Source organism: Aspergillus foveolatus (assembly GCF_047715535.1).
Source record: "Aspergillus foveolatus strain CBS 279.81 unplaced genomic scaffold BDW70scaffold_13, whole genome shotgun sequence".
NCBI classification, from domain to species: Eukaryota; Fungi; Ascomycota; class Eurotiomycetes; order Eurotiales; family Aspergillaceae; genus Aspergillus; species Aspergillus foveolatus.
This window is the reverse complement of record NW_027396077.1, coordinates 154432-173330: the sequence shown is the minus strand read 5'-3', so window position 1 is coordinate 173330 and position 18899 is coordinate 154432. Positions and strand designations below refer to the sequence as shown.

The following is an 18899-nucleotide window of genomic DNA, read 5'->3' as shown; positions in this document are numbered from 1 at the left end:
GTTGATTATTGATTGTTTTCGCCTGATAGCAAATATGTATAGCGATGAAGGGACTAAGAAACCAGAGTTCTCGTCTAATGTTCTATAAGTACAAAGCCCCCTTTCCAATGATCTCGCTCTAGCCAAACTGCGCCCTTGAATAAGTGTAGGTAAAGATAAGGCGACACGTATTCCCAATAGAGCACCCCGTTTTCTCTAAAAGAGTGGAAATCTGAAACGCTTATGGACCAGCAGGACCTCCAGAGGCAGGATTGGGCATATTCTGCTGAGACTCGTTAGAATTCTGTCCACGCGCAGTTACATATGTCTCCTGTGTAGTCGTGTTCATCGTCGTGTCCGTATTTGCAGCGTCTGATGGATTGAGCTCTCCTGACTCCTCTGATCCGCGGCAGCAACAGAGTGTGGACTTTGCTCGCTTTTTGACAAGCTTCCAGAGATCCGGTGGATCAGTCTCGAGATTGTTTGTCTGAGCCGTATTTGTTCTTTGCGGATCGGTTCTGGCAACAGGTTGTGACTGTGTCGGTGCAAGGTATAATGACTCTGAAAGGTTTGAAAGACCCTGCCTGATGAATCGCCATGTGGATTCTGGTACTCGAGAAACGCAGGTCTGATAAGACTCAACCCTCTTAGGAGGGGAACCTTGATTTAGCAATGAGGAATTCAGCATACCACCAGGTGGAGCTGAAGATTCGGGAGCTTGTAATCGGGTCATATTCTCCAACCAGCGCAAGTTGGCTTCGTCTTCTGTGCTGTAGTCGTCCGACGGGGAAGCATCAGGAGGGGCTGGCCCTTCAGATACCGCGTCGTTTTGTCCTGTGCCTGCTCCGTCGCACTGAGAGAGAGGCAGGTTCCCCTGATGAAATGGATGACTATCTGTTCCCTTCAGTATATTCGTACCATGGCCGCTTTGCCGTTGGGGGAAGCTTCCTAGAACAGCAGTGCCGTCTTCGGCGAAAACTCGAGTACGCGGTTGTCGATCAACCAGGGAAGGTGCGGGAGTGGGAGGAACCCGTTGGAACAGTCTGCGTAGCAACGACTCGCTACGATTTGGAACTGGATGCTGAGCCCCTATTCGAAAGTCATACGTTCTAGCTTCCTCGCTGCCAAAAGTTGGAAGGCCTGGTGGCGTGGGTGCTCGAACGGGTGGTGGATATTCCGGAAGTGTAGGGCTCACAGGCGATTCGATATTTCCTGGCCATTTTGGGGACGACGCTGTGCACACTGAATGAGGAGCGACGCTAGGACCATTCGTAGGATTGGATTCGCTGTTTTCGTGGAAATCTGAGAGATGGTCTGGTAATGACCATCCTTTCACTTCCTCACCTGCTGTTCGCAGTTTATCGGCCACCAGATGAGCACGGGGAGGTCTGCTGATTTCATCTGGACTGCATACTGAAGGATCAGGCGCTGAGCCTCCAAACTGGCGGCCTTTTGCCCGCGAGACGGAGTGAAAGGTAGCAACACTCGCTGCCATTTTGGTGTCCACGCGCTCAAGTGGGCTACCATCACTTTGGTCCCCGGTCGCCGTCTCGCTGTCGTTGTCGGTGGTTGCCCTTAGTGCATCGTATATCGAGCCTGCAGTGCTCGACTCTAAGATAGTCGAGACTGAACGTGCGCACGGTGAATCATACTTCGGGGGAAACAGTTCGGCAAGGGGGTATCGCTGGTCTTCTTCAGTTGTTTCTGGGTTGCCTGGGGCAGCCATTGAATAAATAAAGATTGTTGATGGGCGCGAGGGCGTCCACGGGATAAAGCAATATTCGTTTGGAAACAAAGTCAGAGGGGGAGCGATCTCGGGTGGCCGGCATTATTCTCTGAAGGCATTTGGTAGTAAATGAGACCCTCCATCGCGCCTTCTCCATTGAGCCGAAGTATCAGAATATGAGCAATAGAGGAAGTGTACGATTCAACGTCGATAGTCAGCCGTAACTGATCGAAATCTATGATACATATTTGTCAAGCGTGATATGTGCAGACTCGGACAAGTAGAAACCGAGAATAAAAAAACCCCCCATACTTGAGTGATGAGGTGATTAGGTAGAAGAAAAAACATGAATATATACGGAGAATGGTAGAATATTCACCGTGAACCAGCAATAAAATCAAGGCCCTGCCAGACGGCCCACTTTGATGTCGCTTACCGCGCCATCGAGCTTGGTCAATTTGTTCAAGACAAGCGTGGTGCTGAAAAGCTGCGTGGTAGCGGCCAAGGAAACCTCGACGAAACGTGAAAGCTAGAAGTAGAGAAGAAGAAACAGAAGGAAATTGCAGACATCATGACGCCGTTACAGTCCGGCTGAGGTTTGATTTGCCGCTGAGATTCGCTTGCTCCCTTTTGAGATTCCGTAATATGGCCTCGAGTTTCCTGCGTTCTTCTTGCTCAGCCTGTTCTTGCGTCAGCGTGGTCTCATTGAGGTATACTGGAGGGTAGAACGGCTCACCTTGAGTATCTTCATGTTCTCGGCACGGGTATCGCGCATCATTTTCTTGAACTCGTTCTTTAGCACCATTGTGGATGTTGTTTCGTATGGTCCGTCGCGACCCATGGACGAAGCGCTGTTGTTGGCGCCCATCCAGCTAATCCGTTCTTCATTGAGCTGGGTCTCCAGCTGTTCACATCGATCACGGAGGCTATCAATCATGCTCTCAAACCTCTCGCGTTCTTTCTCGAACTCAATACTTGCCTTGGTCATAGCCTCATAATCGTCTACTGTTTCACGTAGCTCTCTCTCGAGTGTCTCAACGCGGTTATGAACATCGCCACTTCCGGGCTTTCCAGCCTTAAGAGCTGCAAGTTCCTCCGCCATTTCGAAGTTTCGAGCCTTCAGTTCGTCGAGTTCATGGAAAAGGGCGGGATCAGCGGCGGCTTCGGCAGCCCGTTGTGCACGTGTTCCGTAGGCACCATCAAGCTCTGCTTTGACCATAGTCAGCTCTGTCTGGGCCCTTACAACATCGCGTTCCAGCTCTGTTAATTCCTTCTGCAAGCGGGTCGAATTCTCTTCTGCGTTATTGCGCGCTTCAGTTGCCTCTTTTAGTTGGGACTCCAGGCTCTCGCGTACTTCGTTCATTGCACCCTCCAGTTGTGCAATTTTCGCGTCGGCTTGCGCACGCAAGTCGGTTGCTTCCTTAATCCGAATGTCTGCGTCATGGCGGATTTGGTGGATCGTCTCCTCCAATTGTGCGACTTGTTGCTCAGCGCTTTCACGAGACTCTGCAGACTCCTGGAGCTGGCCAATCACTCCCTGTAAGCGGGCGACCTCGCCCTCAAGACGGACACGGGCTTCGTGATGCTCCTCCTTCTCATGCTGGATTTCCTGAATGGTATTCTGAAGGCATACAATCTCAGCCTCAGCACGCTCATCAGCTTCATGGCGTTCAACCTTCTCTTGTTCAATCTTTTGGATGATATCCTGTAGACGTGTAACTTCAGCTACCGCACGCCCATGAGCTTCATGGTGTTCATCCTTCTCTTGCTGGACTTCCTCCACTATTGTCTGGAGGCGTGTGGTTTCGGCTTCTGCACGCTCATGAGCTTCACGATGCTCATCTTTTTCTTGTTGAATCTGATGAATAACAGCTTGGAGACGGTCTATTTCGGCCTCAGCGCGTCTATGAGCTTCGCAATGTTCATCCTTCTCTTGTTGAATTTCTTGGATTACGTTCTGAAGGCGAGCAATCTCGGCTTCTGCATGTTGTTGAGCTTCATTCTTGGAGTTACCAAGATCTCTGCTGCTATGCATCTCCCGGGACTCTAGCAGCTCACGTCTCACATCTTCAAGCTCCTTCAGTGTCAGGTCGTGATCTTCTTTCGACTGTTGGCCTTCACGTTCAGCAAGTTCGAGCTCTTTACGAAGGTGGGCCAGTTGTTCGATCAAATCAGCAATCTTGGCGTCCCTTTCTGCATCTGACTTGGAGTTAAGCTCGCGCTGCTGTTGGATCTGGGTTGTGAGAATGCTCTTTTGCTCAAGCAATTTCTCAACACGACTTTCTAAGCCATTAATCCCAACGCTCAGGAACGTAAGATGCTTCGCAAGATCGCTATCAGTTGGATCAGGAGCTGACGGTAGGGTTTGAGCGCGAGGTAATCCGGGATTTTCCATGATGCTAAGTAACTGCGTGCGTATCTCCACTAACTGCTGTTCGCTAACAGTGTCCAGACTCTGGCTGGCCATATCGGCTTTGGGCAGAGAACCGAGTGCACTGATTCCATTCTCGATGTATCTCAGATGAGCATCGACCATTGCTGACGGTTCGAACGAGTCGCCGCTGGTAGATGGCTGGGGAATCTGGCTGAACTCGCTGTCCGGCTCCAGCTGCAGTAGCATATCTCGCAGTCTGCTACTCATCGACTCTAACTTTCTCTCCGTCTCTTGCATGCTGTTAACATGCGCTAGGTTATCTGGAGGTGGTGCCCTCGTCTCATAGGTTTCTGGCCCATCCAGCGGGTCCGACGCTTTGTACAGGCTCCGGTCATCGAAATCGTCCACCGTATTGCTGCTGGAGAGGCTCTCGGGTGTATGCGGCATGCCGTTTTTCGAATTCTTCTTCAAACCTTTGTGCGTTAACTGCAGTACACCGGCAGTGTGTTCCAGCAACCTCTTCTGTATCTCTTGTACTTTCCGCTCGGAGTACCAGATGTCCATTGATAGTTCCTCGCATTTGCGGTTAATGTGTGCAAGTTCCTCGTTCGTCTTATCGGAATTCGGCTCGGTCCGTCCTAACCCATCAACATTGTGTTCCTCCTTATGGTGCAATCGGCTTAGCGACATAGCCGCATCACGAAGTTTCAGTTCCAGGACCAGTTTCCGTTTAGCGGCATTCGTACGGTTAGAGAGTACTCGCAGCTCCTTTTTCAATCCCTCGACCTCCTCGACTGACAAGATCTCGTAATTGACGCTGTCGCCCATGGCAGTTTCGGTCAATAGATACATGGCTACTGGATCGTTTGCGTTGGGTGGGATAGATCGGCGAGGATGCGACGTAGGGTTTGCCTGGAGAGTAAACGCCTAGAATTAGCTGTTTTCTTGGGTTATTCATGCAGCCTGCGTTGGTACCGAGTTGTATAGCGACTTCTCTGCATTAGCGGGACCTAGAGCATCCCGGTAGCCGTCCAGGAGAACTTTGGTTGGCGGCGGTTGGGAGGCGCCGTATGAGGCGGCCGAGAAGTGCCTCGGGTCGCCATAAGACGACTGACTAGACCGAAAATCGAAGCCGTTCATCGTGTCCAAAGGACGAGGGGTCGTGAGTTCGTTCAGAAAAGGAGCGTTAAAAGAGACTTGGTCTAACAGGCACTATACATTATTCTCGAAGGCCTCCGGTTTTACCGCCAGGGGAACGGGGTTGGACTCGTCCAACGAAGATGCACCGGGAGAAGCAGCTGTGATATGAGTTAAAGCGTGAACAGGGTATATAGATAGGAAGAAGGCAAGGCTGGCTAAGGGCACAAATTGCTAAAAGAGGCGCAGTCGCACAGTTGAGCTGAGTTGAAGGAACGGAGAGTCCAGAATGGCGCCAGTCACGAGAAGATCTGCAATGCCTCAGGGCGGCTGGCCAAGCCGTTCAGGAACGGAACAAAGAGATCAATCAGATTCTCTGGAGTTCCCTCATTGATAAACCAAGAGCCGACCGATTATGTACTGCGTACTCTGCACTATCCTGGTCTTTTGTTTATGCTAGATGCTATCAGGATAAGCGTCGGCTATATGCATGGCTGAGAATTGGTGATCTGTTAGGCTCTCCAGGCTTGAGATAAAGCGCGTGCCCCTGGCAATGATAACATCGAAAAGTGTGGAGGCGAGCCCTTACTTGGGGATACAGAGTATTCTTGCACATGTGCAGACCATTAACCTAAACTTGATCTACTTCAAGCTTCTTATTCCCCACAGAAGCTAGAGCCTAAATTTGCGGAATTTGATGAGAAGGGGCACAGGAATGCCAATGCGGAGAAGCCCACGAACTGTGACGAACATCTGATCGAACGTGAAACGCAGCCAACCTCGGGCCAGGATAGAAAATGGTCTCAAAGCGAAACAGACCCTAGTCTAGCTTTCCTATCGCCGACCGGGGTCCAAAATGTGATATATTTTATTGAGGCCCGCGGCTGGGATGTTATATCCAATCTTCACTGGATCAACCTCCCTTCGATCTGTAGTGTCACACCCTCAGGATGGGCTCTGATGAACATGAAACAACAATCGAGCTTCCACCATCAGGTCCTGCTTACCGGGTCTATAAGCGGAGATTCTGGGGCTTAGCGCAGCTTGTCTTGCTGAACATCATTGTTAGTTGGGATGTACGTTGCCCGCCCGTACCGGCCTTCCGTGGAGGGGTTGTATAGACAAGTGACTGACTCTCGCCCGGTAGTGGTTAACCTTCTCTGCCGTCTCGACAACCGCTGCCAGATATTTTGACGTGTCTGAGAGCGCCATTAACTGGCTGAGTACCGGCTACTTGTTCGCTTTCTGCGTAGCGAGTCCGTGAGTGTCCTCTTGCTGCTCTAGTCGGTTCTCGTAAATGCGCTGATCACGTGTGCCTATCTAGCATTGTTATAGTCACCCTCAACAAAGGCGGCCCCAAACCGGCCATAATTGTTACCTCGTCTCTTCTCCTGGTGGGTAATTGGATTCGTTTTGCAGGGGCCAAAGCAAATGGGGGCATTTTTGGGGTGACCATGTTTGGCCAGATCCTAATCGGTCTGGCCCAACCGTTCTGCCTCAGTGCTCCAACCAGATATAGCGACCTCTGGTTTTCAGACCGTGGACGAACCAGTGCGACGGCTGTAGCCACATTGGCTAACCCACTCGGTGCTGCGCTGGGCCAATTGATCAACTCGTTCTGGGCGAGCGAGCCAGATGAGGTTCCGGACATGGTCTTATACATCTCGATCATGGTAAGCATATCCCGCATATTTTACATTCAAAACAAAGCAGTATGAATTGACAGAGTGGGAAATAAAAGGCAACAGTCGCATCCATTCCATCATTTTTCATTCCCGCAAAGCCCCCAACACCACCCAGCGCATCCTCTGCCGCAAGCAAAACACCCCTCGTCCCAGCCATCAAGCAGCTCATCCGGACCCTGGAGTTCTGGCTTGTCCTGATACCTTTTGGCATCTACGTCGGTTTCTTCAATAGCGTTTCCTCCCTCCTGAATCAAATCCTTTCCCCTTACAACTTCTCCGAGACAGAAGCCGGCATCGCAGGTGGCGTCCTCATCATAGTCGGCCTCATCTCCTCAGCTATCCTTTCCCCTCTCACCGACCACTACAAGCACTACCTCGGCACAATCCGTATCCTGGTTCCCATCGTCGCAGTCGCGTACATCGCCCTCATCTTTGCACCATCCAGCCCGGCAGGCATTGGCCCATCGTACGCCATAATGGCCATCCTAGGCGCCTCCTCCTTTGGCCTCCTCCCCGTAGTGCTCGAGTATCTTGTCGAAATTACGTACCCTTTCTCGCCTGAGATTGGAAGTACAATTTGCTGGACTGCAGGTCAATTGCTCGGCGCGGTGTTTATTCTCGTCCAGGATGCGCTCAAGGCGGGGGATGACGCCCACCCACCACTGAATATGCGCAATGCGCTTATTTTTTCTGCGGTGATTGCCTGTGTGGCTGCGCCGTTCCCGATATGCATTGGGCTCTTTGGGCGTGATGTTAGAAGGCGGCGGCTTGATTTCGATAGAGGCGTGAACATGGATGAGGTGCAGGCGCAGCAAGTAGAAGGCGTCCGTAGCGCTGCTGGGGCCGGAGTGGCTGGCGGAGGTTCAGCGGCGGAGTCCGGAAAATCGACATTCGGTCTCAGCTTGAAGATACCGTGGGGAAAGAAATAATAACGCTTAATCACAATGTTCGGTCTTCTTGCATTTTTCCCTCCTTTCGTCAAGTCCTCTGAATATGGTAACGACGTATTCTGTATCGGCCTAGCTTTTTCGAAATGATTGTGTCACTTCTCAATTCAATTTAGTTTAGCCAGTCAAATTCAGACGCTTTCACGAATTATTATTGCTTTGCATAGATTGCGTTGGTTTGGCGGTATGGGGAAAGTATGTCGGCTACCAAGGCGTCACTGGGCGGATTCCTTAATGAGGACCGTTTCTAAAGTTTGTATCAAGACCAAAATATCTGAAATTTATGCAGCTCATTCCAAATTGTCTCAAGCCAAGGACAAGTACCCAAAGACGTAAAGTCTAGAGAAAAGTAGCATTCATCTAAAACACAAGGTGATATGAAAAAGGCGGAGACCAGCTATCTGTACATACACACAATACATTGAAGGACAAGTTCATATCATCCTTTAATCCTCTAAGCGTAAATTCGACAAGGAAGTGATGCAGTATCCCAATTCAGGCGCAGTACACGACTGCTGGCTTTTGTTTTCTTTCGTAGCGTTCCGAATCATATCGTTGACTTGCTTGGCTGGGTCTCATTGATCCGGCAGGAAACCAAGAATCGGGAATTATTTTAGCATCGTCTCCTCTATTTGAGGGCCTTCCAGAGCTTGGGAGCAGCGCACTGGGTGGCACAGTGGGCGAGGTGGAAGACTAAATTTTTGAGTGTAAGTTAGTTGCGGTTGAAGAAGGGTAGTTGGTCGCCTTAGGTAGAGCTCCTGGAGCTGGTGCACTTACACTCCTCGACGCAGTCTTCCTTGGGGCCCTTGTAGTCCGCGTCCTCCTGCTGCGCGGTCACGCGCTCAACGCACTCGTCGTAGTGGTGCTTGTAGGGAGCGCACTGAGGGGAGTTGGCACATTCTAGAAGATACATCGTCAGCAGACTGAAATTTTCAGAATATACCAATCGTTTGGGCACAATGGTTCATAGAAGCCCGGTTTTATGGCGTCACCAAGCCAAGCGATGACCAGTAATCCCGCAACCGTGAGAGAACAAGCAAGAAGATATCTTATGTAAATACTCACCCTCTTCCAGCTTAGGCTTGACGTCCTCGGGCTCCTCCTCCTCCTCTTCCTCTTCCTCCTCCTCTTCTTCCTCCTCGGCCTCAGCCTCAGGTTCCTCACCCTTCTCCTCCTCCTCGGAACTCTCCTCGGGGGTATCCTCAGCGGCAGAGTCCTCGCTCTTCTCGGTGCTCTCCTCGGCGGGCGCGTCGTCCTTCACCTCCTCGGGGGCGCTGGACTCCTCAGTGGTCTCGGCGGGAGCCTCAGCGTGGGCCTCGGGGAAGCCTAGGGAGGAGATGACATCGGAAAAAAAATCGGTGAGACCCATCCTGAACCGTCTTGCGGAGGTCAATTGATGAGACTGGAAGGTCTGGCGTGACGGGTGAGTGGGGGATGAGCGAGGTTGATGAGGTTTGGTGGTTTTCACGAAGCTGGTGTCTGTTCACCCGTCCAGGGAAAATCGGAACACCCCGGCCACCGGCGAACGGCAATTACCACACACGTGATTGGCTGTTGCTTTGCCCGCTTAGAACATCGCAACGACAGACATCGTTGGACGCTCTTCTAGTACAATTAAATATACTGACTGTATGATTATCATTTCTATCATCCTGTACTGTTTGCATTGAAAACCACTGGTAAAAATAAGACACGTGCTCGTTTTGCCGCTAATGCGCTCAACAAGGCCCACAAGTTTCAAAAGAAAGCAAAGTAGAGATTGTTACTCAGATTGGGGACAAGCAGACTGGACCTCCATTGTTGCGCTGTTGTCTTTCAGTTCAGCTCGCTCGGCGCAATCGTTCCTCGAGCTCGTTCGCGACGCTCTGCTGCTGCACTTCTTCATAACCGGGGGGCGGCTCCTGAGGCTCGGTATTGGTCTCTGAAGTATTATGGCGAGATACCGCTCGGTTACTATGGTTGTCCTCAGTTGAGTAGCTCTGGGGACCAGAATAAGCGGGCAGTTCTTCTAGATGAACGCCGGCCATGTTGATATCTCCGGCGCCTCGGCCACTTTCACGGGATATTTCGACGGCTTGTTGGAGTCGTTCTTTAATCCTCTCAAATTGGTTGTGAAAATCAAACGCACCCCCTTCTTTGAAAGTCACTTTCAAATGTACCGCAACCAGCGACGGGGGAATTCCGCCGCCAGGTACCGGTTGAACAACGGCATTCCATACATTGGGTCCGAAGAAGGGTGAAGAAACGTGAGAATCATGCAGATTGAGCAGAGGGGCTGAAAATGATTCTAGTTCATCTACCCGTTGGGCTGGAATATAGATTACCTGGAAGTTTGTCAAAAGGCACATTCTAGCCAAATAAAGAAAAAAAAAAAAAAGATGAGCAGAATGGAAGGAGAATTACCCGCTGGTTTGTGAGAAAGATTTGACCAGAACTGCTTTGTAGTGATAGCTTGTCTTTGCCAGTGTATGAAGGGGGTGGTTGTAAGGCGAAGCCTGTTCGAGGGGGACTGGTGTATAGCAATCGTTCGTTCGGCAGGTGAACAAAGCCTCTGCGCTCATTGAGCATCACCCAACTAGATCATCGATTAGAATGGTGCTAGCCAAGTCGGGTAGTATAAAATGACGAGTAGGTGATCGCATCAGCAGCATGATAGTGATAAGAAGCAAGCCAGAGTTACGGCGTCGCCGAATGCATTTAAGGGACGAAGGAGTCTGAAGGTTATCGAGTAATTAAGTGGGGCTCATCCACATACTTGATCGACATCTTTGGCAGATGATACCTCAGAGTTGGTACCTGGGCCAGGGAACGAAAGACCTTTTGGACGTATGGGATATCAGCAGTATGAGAGACGCTAAGCGGGGGAAAGAGAACGTTTATTACACATGGAACGGGCTAATGAAGTTGAGATGCGTAACGGTCTGGGACGGGCCGGTCGTTAGGCTGATTTCTAAGATTTTGGCCTTGAACGCTTGGGCTTGCTCCTGTTCTCGCACCTGAACATGTCTTCCGTGAGCTATTAGATTATCGATCGTGATGATTCCCCCACGGTCCTCCAGCCGCCGCTTTAAACTTACGCATACGTAACGGTTTAAGAGCCTGAGGCAAATAAACGATTACCCGGGCACGGACAGAGTAAGACAACTTCGAGCTCAGCACGGTTGATTACGGCTCTCAAGCCTCTAAGAGAGCCTGCCCATTCCCAGCCTCTGACAGTTGTCTCGAGCGACTCCTGAGGTCTTCGAGCCGCCTTTCTTGCTTTACCCTTTTGACAAGCCTCGATGCGCGAGACAGCTGGGTGCTTCTTCGACGTCGACTTTTAATCGTTTAGGCCGAATGCAACCTTTACCGGAAGAGGTCTCACCACCGCAAGATTTATTTTGATCTTCGGTTCGGAGAGGCCTTCCTGTAGCCTGCTCTATTGTTTGCATTTCTGTATGGCTGGAACGACGCCTTGAGGTCAATCTCAAGATCAATAGATTCAGAGTTTTCTGATAAAATTGATAGCTTCTTTCATGTTCTCCATGGTTCTAGAAGTAGCTCCTAACCCCTCCCAGACGCATTCCGTTGTCGAAAGTTTGTTCGCCAGCTCTCTGAAAATACAGCATGCCAAGACAGCTTAGAAGGAAACAACGTCAAGCATCATCATGAATGGAGTGCACTGATAACGGCGAATGGTCGGCTTGTAGTTAGTTATTAGAAACCGTTCGGAGTCGGACTGTTCTGAATATGTACTACTGTAGATATCTTAGACCAAGACGTATTGGCGTTACCACCACTGTACCCCACCAAGAAAATTACCACCACCTTCCGGCCTGGCTCAATCAATCCCAACAAGCACCGTAACGTCACATGCGCTGCTACCCTCCAGGATCTTTGGGGCCAACCTGTTTCTTCATCCCCCATCTAAACGAGCTCTATTTCTCTGGCAATAATCAGGCCTCTTCAACTTGTGCTCGCAGCGATTTCGAAGTACAGGGGGCAGGATATGCGGCCTCAGCTTTCTCTGTCCTCGCGCGCTTCTTCTGACAATTGGAATTGACTTCAAGTTCCACTGGCAGATCGGGAGCTTCCAGCTGAGCTTTCTGCGTCCCCTGTATACTTCTCTCCGGTTTCTACGAACATCGCGTCGAGTATAGCTTAACTGTACTCTTTGACGTCATGGCGAAGAAGCCGTACATCCCACCCTTAATTGGGTGGTTATACGATCTTGTGCTGTGGACTTTCTCTGTCCTTGTTGATCTCTTCTTCCGGGAGGTTCATCCCCGCGGATCATGGAAGATACCTCGAAGAGGACCGATGATCATTGTGGCAGCCCCTCATGCCAATCAGGTACGGTATACCAAGCTCTTGCTCGCCCGTTTACGTACTTACAAGGATGTGCTTTCTTTTCAGTTCGTCGACTCTCTAATTCTTATGCGCGTGCTGCGCACCGAAGCGCATCGTCGAATCTCGTTCCTTATCGCAGAAAAATCGTTTCGTCGCAAGTTCATTGGGCTTTTGGCGAGGGGCATAGGGACAGTGCCCGTGGCTAGAGCCATGGACATGCTGAAGCCCGGCCAGGGTACCGTATATCTACCAGATCCTGTCAATCAACCGACTCTATTGCGCGGCGTGGGCACAAACTTTGAAGCGCCAGGTTTTGAAAAAGACGGTACCATCGCGCTACCAACTATCAACGGGACTTCGCATAGTACAAGTATCGCCGAGATTCGTGGTCCGGAGGAGCTTATCCTCAAGAAACCATTCATTCATAAGGATGCGCTATTCCAGTTAACGGGCCGTACCGATATCACAGATGATGGAACTTTTACCGGAGACGTTTCCGACAAAGACCGCGCTGATTTCAAGGGTTCCAAGTTCAAGGCGGCACCCCATGTGGACCAGAGCGCGGTATATGAAGCAGTGTTTGGGCGGCTCCTTGGAGGTGGCTGTATTGGCATTTTCCCAGAGGGAGGCAGCCACGATCGCCCGGATCTACTGCCCTTGAAACGTAATCCTCGCCCCTATCCATGAACGCAGTGATAACTAACCTCGGCCTAGCTGGTGTTGCTCTTATGGCTCTCGGTACATTGGCCGAGAACCCGGACTGCGGCTTGAAAATTGTACCCTGCGGAATGAACTATTTCCATGCTCATAAATTCCGCTCGAGGGCGGTAATCGAATTTGGAACCCCTCTCGAGGTCCCTAAGGAATTAGTAGAGAAGTATAAAAACGGGGACAGAAGGGGTGCTGTTGGTCCGCTGTTGGACATGATATACCAGAGCCTTGTCGCAGTGACAGTAACCAGCCCTGACTACGAGACACTGATGGTCTGTTCACCTCTTTTTAGTCACGGTATGAATCCAGACTGATTCAGAATTCCCAGGTTATCCAAGCTGCACGTCGTCTGTACAACACCAAGGGAAAGAAGCTTCCGCTCCCAATGGTTGTGGAACTCAACCGCCGTCTCGTCAAAGGTTACTCACATTTTAAGGACGACCCGCGGATCGTGGATTTGAAGAAGTCGATCGCAGACTACAACAAGCAACTGCGACTCCTGGGAATTCGTGACCATCAGGTTGAATATGCTAAATTTTCCTTCGTCAAAGTGATTGCGACCTTAATATATCGCCTTGGCAAATTAGCACTTCTCACAATCGGGACTTTACCTGGCCTCCTTCTATTCACACCGGTGTTTATAACAACCAAATTGATTTCGAACAAGAAATCAAAGGAAGCGCTTGCTGCTTCAACGGTCAAGCTTCAAGGCCGCGATGTGATGGCAACTTGGAAGCTCCTCGTTGCTCTTGCATTCGCCCCCGCTCTTTACGCGTTCTATACCGCAGCCTTTACCTATTGGGCATATCGTAATCGCATAAACGGATACGTTCCTGATTTCGTGCCGCTGTGGTCATTTATACCGATTGGCATGGTCTTGTTTCCGACTATTACTTTTGCTGCACTGCGTATTGGTGAGATCGGCATGGACATCATCAAGTCCCTGCGTCCGCTTTTATTATCACTCAACCCTTCGTCGGCTAACACCTTGGTTAAACTCCGATTGCGACGTGCTGCGCTCGCCAAGCAGGTCACTGACACCATTAACACGCTTGGACCCGAACTGTTCCCAGACTTTGATGCCGCAAGAATTGTGACAGATCCTTTCCGCGAGCTCAACCGGCAATCTGCGAGCCCACAAGGTGAACAGCGACCACCGAGCGTGGAGATCAGGAGAGCGAGCACGGAGAACTTTGATGAGGGTTTGCCTTCTCAGGAGCCACTTCCTCGAAACGAGTCCTTCCATAATCTTGCGAACTTCGGCTTTTTCTCAACGCGACCCTCTAGCCGCAACCGCAGCCGCAGCAACAGCCGCAGCAGTTCGTTTGGAGGGTTGCCGGGCACATCGGGCCAGCAGCTCAAGCCTCTCAGCCAGCTCACAACCAAAGGTGGGTTTGACGAAGTGAGCTCCAAGATTCGGGATGCCATGCGTGAACGGGGAGTCCAGCGGCGTCGGCGGAGTGAGGATAATAGTAGCTGGGACATGGCTAGCTCCGGACCGGGGACGCCGCACAGTGAAGACAACCGGAAAGATATCTAACAGATTGTTTGTGCTTGGATCGGACCCCTGCAGGGTCACCCTGCCTGTAATGACAGCGGCGGAGTTCGGCGTTTTATCCTCTTCCTGTACCTTCCTCCAAGTGTTTGTAGTATGTGATCCCATAGCAAAATGAGACAGTCTTGCGCCAAATTTGCCCCTCATTTGAGTATAATTGGAAGCTCCAGACTCAGCGTCAGTTTTCCGTGCTCATATGATCACAACATGATCATTTCGTTGGGATTCTGATAGAGGGGGAGAACCTCGGACCGCTGGGTAGCTTGAGACTCGAAGGCTTTACACGTGGGCCGGGCGGACTATTGACCCACAGTCTATTTGCTCTGGAACGACCGACGCAACCATGAATGAGATCAGTTCCATGTCCTCCTTCGAATCTTAGACTGGCACATTCTCCGGCTGTTGAAGCGAACTATCAGCTCAAGCCGGCTGCCCTCTGCCGTTTTCGTTTCTTTCCTCTCTTTCAGGTATGTATTCCTGCCTCCCGCGCGTTTCTCTATCCGCACCAGATCGACAACGAGAACAGGAAACACTGTAGCCTGCTTGCCACTGACTGCGCCCAGTCGACCCTCAAATGATTTCCTGCTGACGTTCTCTGGGCACTTATTATTAGTTGTATTATACCGTCGAGCTTAGATCTTCTTTTACCGTCGGCGTGGCATCTGTCAAATCTCGCATAATTCGCCTTTCTTCACATCGCACACGACAGTCGCTTGAACTATTCTACCACCTCTGGGCGTCCATTCAGAGACTCAAGTACCGCGGATATTGGTTTTATTATTAGCGCTGTCCTACAAACAACTTTCGATATGGCTACATCAATGCACCTCTCGAAACTCCGGAATTGGTTCCTTGCATCACCCCCCATAGAGTATGCGATATCCAAGCTCCGAGACCTGCTGGTTGGAGCGATCAGACAGGGGCCAGTTCCACAACATATTGCATTCATAATGGATGGGAATCGGAGATTTGCCCGATCTCACGGGATCGAAACCGTGGAGGGGCATAATCTGGGATTTGAGGCGCTGGCACGGGTGAGTCTCATGCCTTGTCTAGACACCACCTGTCTATTTCGCAACCGCTTTACTGTTTTCTTTCAATTAGCTGTGCAATAACCGATTCTTTTTGCTGTGTAGATCCTTGAGGTGTGCTACAGGAGCGGAGTACAAGTCGTCACGATCTACGCGTTCAGTATTGAGAATTTCAAACGGTCGAAGTTTGAGGTGGATGCTTTGATGGAGATGGCAAGGGTCAAATTGTCACAGATGGCCCAACATGGAGAGATCTTGGATCGGTATGGAGCGAAAGTACGGATACTAGGTCGATTGGACTTGCTTCGCCCCGACGTGCTTGCCGCGGTTAACCGCGCAGTCGACATGACGAAGAATAATGGTGACCGTGTTCTGAACATTTGCTTTCCCTATACATCGCGCGACGAGATCACCGGCGCCATCCGCGAAACGGTAGCCGAGTACAGCAAGCCTATCCGAACGACTCACTCGTCGTCAACGATTCCGCGCACACCGTTCTCTGAAGACCATATCACACAGAATATCCGGTCCCAAACATTGAATGGGAAGTTGGAGAACTTGAGTAATGAATCCGATTCTGTATCAGAATCATCCACACTTGGTGAAGATGATGCGCAAAAATCAAACGACCAGAACAAGGTCTACCAGTCTGAATCCGCTCTCTCATCTGCTGCCACTCTCCTCTTACCCGACCAGCTCACGAAAGGTCGGACGACGAATTCTTCTGATTCCGAATCCCCAGTTTTCAAATCGCCAGAAACCATTACACGACAAACTTTGGCAGATCATATGCTCACCCGCGACAACCCTCCACTTGATCTGCTGATCCGCACGTCAGGGGTGGAACGTCTCAGCGACTTCATGCTGTGGCAATGTCATGAAAACACGGAGATTGCCTTCTTGGATATCCTATGGCCCGAGTTCGACCTATGGCAGTTCTTACCAGTGTTATTGAGGTGGCAGCGGATGGTCTCCAAAGCCAGACAAAACCCAGATGCTGAGGGTAACTTTGACGGCGTTTTCCAGGAATCCTCGGACGACAGCAAGGAAGACCTCGTGGTTAGTTCCGGCGCCAAGGCGAAAATCTTATAGTTTGTTTCTCAATAAAGTCATACTTATAGTATAGCAGGGGTATAGGGCCAGAAGACTTGGGGATACGGCTTTTGTTTCATTCACCGGGGCCGCTTGGTCCCATCAGCACCGTTGACATTCAGATAGAGCTCCTGTTGATCGTGTATATGACCCACTTAACTACCGCGGCGAGCGCGCCGTTTTCCATAGCATGACAAATTAGGCTTGTTGTTCTGGACCGCTTCATCTTGATAGAGATAACAATACAGAACTACTACAGAACTACAATGATCATTGGGCGCTTCTATTGGCACAAATGCCGGAGTTGTCTCCGATACCGCCCTAAATAAGTTCACGTGATCATCCCTACGGCGGGGATAACTTTTGAGTGAGGTCTTCTTGACTCATTTGATTCTTAGTACAATCCCTTTCCTCCCTGAATCGCACAATGGCTAAGCAAATTGCTGGTTCTAAGGTCCTTCTTCTTGGCTCAGGCTTCGGTACGTTTCAGTCCTCTCATTTGCCCTCTATCCCTGCGCAGAACCCCGCACCATCCTGACCATGACTGACTAGATTTTGTTATATAGTCACCAAGCCCACTGTTGAGGTTCTCAGCAAGGCCGACGTCGAAGTTACTGTTGGTACGTACTCGATCGCGATTGGGCGCTTAGTTGCCCTATAACTGACCGCTACCCTGAAAACCAGCATGCAGAACCCTCGAGAGCGCGAAGAAGCTCTGCGAAGGATTCAAGAACACCAAGGCCATCTCCCTCGACGTTAACGATGACAAGGCTCTTGATGAGGCCATGAGCAAGGTCGACCTGGCCATTTCCTTGATTCCCTACACCTTCCACGCCCAGGTTATCAAGTCGGCTATCCGCACCAAGAAGCACGTTGTCACCACCTCCTACGTCTCTCCCGCCATGATGGAGCTAGACCAGCAGTGCAAGGACGCTGGCATTACTGTCATGAACGAGATCGGTTTGGACCCGGTGGGTGCAGTTCCTATGTTCTGCGAGGATCCTTGGCTTATTTCATGTCTCCTAGGGTATCGATCACCTTTACGCGGTTAAGACTATCTCTGAGGTATGATTTTCGAATCGGGTAGTGCTGCTACAAAATGCTAATGGCTTCCGATAGGTCCATGCTGAGGGTGGTAAGATCACATCCTTCCTCTCTTACTGCGGTGGTCTTCCCGCTCCCGAGTGCTCCAACAACCCTCTGGGCTACAAGTTCTCTTGGTCCAGCCGTGGAGTCCTCCTTGCCCTCCGCAACGCCGCCAAATTCTACCAGGACGGTCAAGAAAAAAGCATTGCCGGCCCCGATCTCATGGCTGCCGCCAAGCCCTACTACATTTACCCCGGCTTTGCTTTCGTCGCCTACCCTAACCGCGACTCTACCCCTTTCCGTGAGCGATACAACATCCCCGAGGCTCAGACCCTCGTCCGCGGCACTCTCCGCTACCAGGGCTTCCCCGAATTCATCAAGGTCCTCGTGGACATGGGCTTCCTGAGCGACGAGCCCCAGACTTACCTCAGCACCCCGATCGCCTGGAAGGAGGCCACCCAGAAGATCCTTGGCGCGACCTCATCCGACGAGAAAGACCTCGAGTGGGCCATTTCTTCCAAGACCACCTTCCCCAACAATGATGAGCGTGACCGCATCATCTCCGGTCTCCGCTGGATTGGGATCTTCTCCGACGAGAAGATCAACCCCCGCGGCAACCCGCTCGACACCCTTTGCGCCACCCTCGAGCAGAAGATGCAGTACGGTCCCGAGGAGCGGGACCTCGTCATGCTCCAGCACAAGTTCGGCATCGAACATAAGGATGGCTCCAAGGAGGTCCGCACCAGCACGCTCTGCGAGTACGGTGTCCCTGGTGGTTACTCTGCCATGGCCAAGCTCGTTGGTATCCCCTGCGGTGTTGCTGTGAAGCTGGTCCTTGATGGCACTATTAACCAGACTGGTGTTCTTGCTCCCATGACTTGGGACATCTGCGAGCCTATCCAGAAGACCCTCAAGGAGGAGTATGGTATTGAAATGATCGAGAAGACTCTGTGAATTCCTTCCTTGCGGAAGTTGTTGTAACGATCTAAAAATGTTCATTTATAAAAGGATAGAATAGGATTCTACGAGAATGATATATGATTATAGACGTGCTACCGCTCATATACTGCTTTTTCTTGTGCGCCACGTGCCATTACAGATTAAACCCTTGTATGTATATGTCTGTCTGTGCGTTAAGGACCTTCATGGACTGTCAAGAGGAATGATATGGCTCTTAAGAAATCCTGGCTGCCATCCCGCGTATATAGGCTGCATAACTCTTACGTAGGTAGATGTTTCATTTATTT

General features: G+C 50.8%; 8 protein-coding genes across 8 annotated transcripts; 4 read left to right on the top strand and 4 right to left on the bottom strand.

Annotated features, from left to right (window-relative positions):
• Positions 1-84: 84 nt before the first annotated feature.
• Positions 85-1705, bottom strand: BDW70DRAFT_166414 (uncharacterized protein; the record flags this gene model as incomplete). Its single annotated transcript, XM_073741984.1, has 1 exon — positions 85-1705. The coding sequence occupies one exon, from the start codon at positions 1703-1705 to the stop codon at positions 221-223; it is 1485 nt and encodes a 494-aa protein (XP_073597789.1). The 3' UTR covers positions 85-220.
• Positions 1706-2274: 569 nt separating this feature from the next.
• Positions 2275-5219, bottom strand: BDW70DRAFT_158219 (involucrin repeat protein; the record flags this gene model as incomplete). Its single annotated transcript, XM_073740480.1, has 3 exons — positions 2275-2385; positions 2442-4991; positions 5055-5219. 3 exons carry the CDS (start codon positions 5217-5219, stop codon positions 2275-2277), a joined length of 2826 nt encoding a protein of 941 aa, XP_073597788.1.
• Positions 5220-6166: 947 nt separating this feature from the next.
• BDW70DRAFT_166408 (putative cell surface receptor/MFS transporter (FLVCR)) lies at positions 6167-7956 on the top strand (the record flags this gene model as incomplete). The annotated part of the gene is made up of 4 exons (XM_073741983.1): positions 6167-6292; positions 6364-6476; positions 6541-6889; positions 6958-7956. The coding sequence occupies 4 exons, from the start codon at positions 6167-6169 to the stop codon at positions 7828-7830; spliced, it is 1461 nt and encodes a 486-aa protein (XP_073597787.1). The 3' UTR covers positions 7831-7956.
• A 67-nt stretch (positions 7957-8023) lies between these two features.
• On the bottom strand, positions 8024-9329 carry BDW70DRAFT_132603 (cytochrome b-c1 complex subunit 6 family protein). Its single transcript, XM_073736193.1, has 3 exons — positions 8914-9329; positions 8626-8748; positions 8024-8541 (listed from the first exon to the last, which is right to left on the bottom strand). The coding sequence occupies exons 1-3, from the start codon at positions 9215-9217 to the stop codon at positions 8477-8479; spliced, it is 492 nt and encodes a 163-aa protein (XP_073597786.1). The 5' UTR covers positions 9218-9329; the 3' UTR covers positions 8024-8476.
• Positions 9330-9489: 160 nt separating this feature from the next.
• BDW70DRAFT_132602 (uncharacterized protein) lies at positions 9490-11254 on the bottom strand. Its single transcript, XM_073736192.1, has 3 exons — positions 10604-11254; positions 10252-10423; positions 9490-10172 (listed from the first exon to the last, which is right to left on the bottom strand). The coding sequence occupies exons 1-3, from the start codon at positions 10612-10614 to the stop codon at positions 9669-9671; spliced, it is 687 nt and encodes a 228-aa protein (XP_073597785.1). The 5' UTR covers positions 10615-11254; the 3' UTR covers positions 9490-9668.
• A 755-nt stretch (positions 11255-12009) lies between these two features.
• Positions 12010-14428, top strand: BDW70DRAFT_148831 (putative glycerol-3-phosphate acyltransferase Sct1; the record flags this gene model as incomplete). Its single annotated transcript, XM_073738920.1, has 4 exons — positions 12010-12180; positions 12244-12841; positions 12892-13160; positions 13217-14428. 4 exons carry the CDS (start codon positions 12010-12012, stop codon positions 14426-14428), a joined length of 2250 nt encoding a protein of 749 aa, XP_073597784.1.
• A 311-nt stretch (positions 14429-14739) lies between these two features.
• BDW70DRAFT_132589 (undecaprenyl diphosphate synthase family protein) lies at positions 14740-16792 on the top strand. The gene is made up of 3 exons (XM_073736191.1): positions 14740-14910; positions 15057-15477; positions 15580-16792. The coding sequence occupies exons 2-3, from the start codon at positions 15253-15255 to the stop codon at positions 16564-16566; spliced, it is 1212 nt and encodes a 403-aa protein (XP_073597783.1). The 5' UTR covers positions 14740-14910; positions 15057-15252; the 3' UTR covers positions 16567-16792.
• Positions 16793-16980: 188 nt separating this feature from the next.
• On the top strand, positions 16981-18671 carry lys9 (saccharopine dehydrogenase (NADP+, L-glutamate-forming)). The gene is made up of 5 exons (XM_073736190.1): positions 16981-17045; positions 17133-17186; positions 17251-17537; positions 17593-17631; positions 17686-18671. The coding sequence occupies exons 1-5, from the start codon at positions 16994-16996 to the stop codon at positions 18604-18606; spliced, it is 1353 nt and encodes a 450-aa protein (XP_073597782.1). The 5' UTR covers positions 16981-16993; the 3' UTR covers positions 18607-18671.
• The last annotated feature ends 228 nt before the right edge of the window (positions 18672-18899 follow it).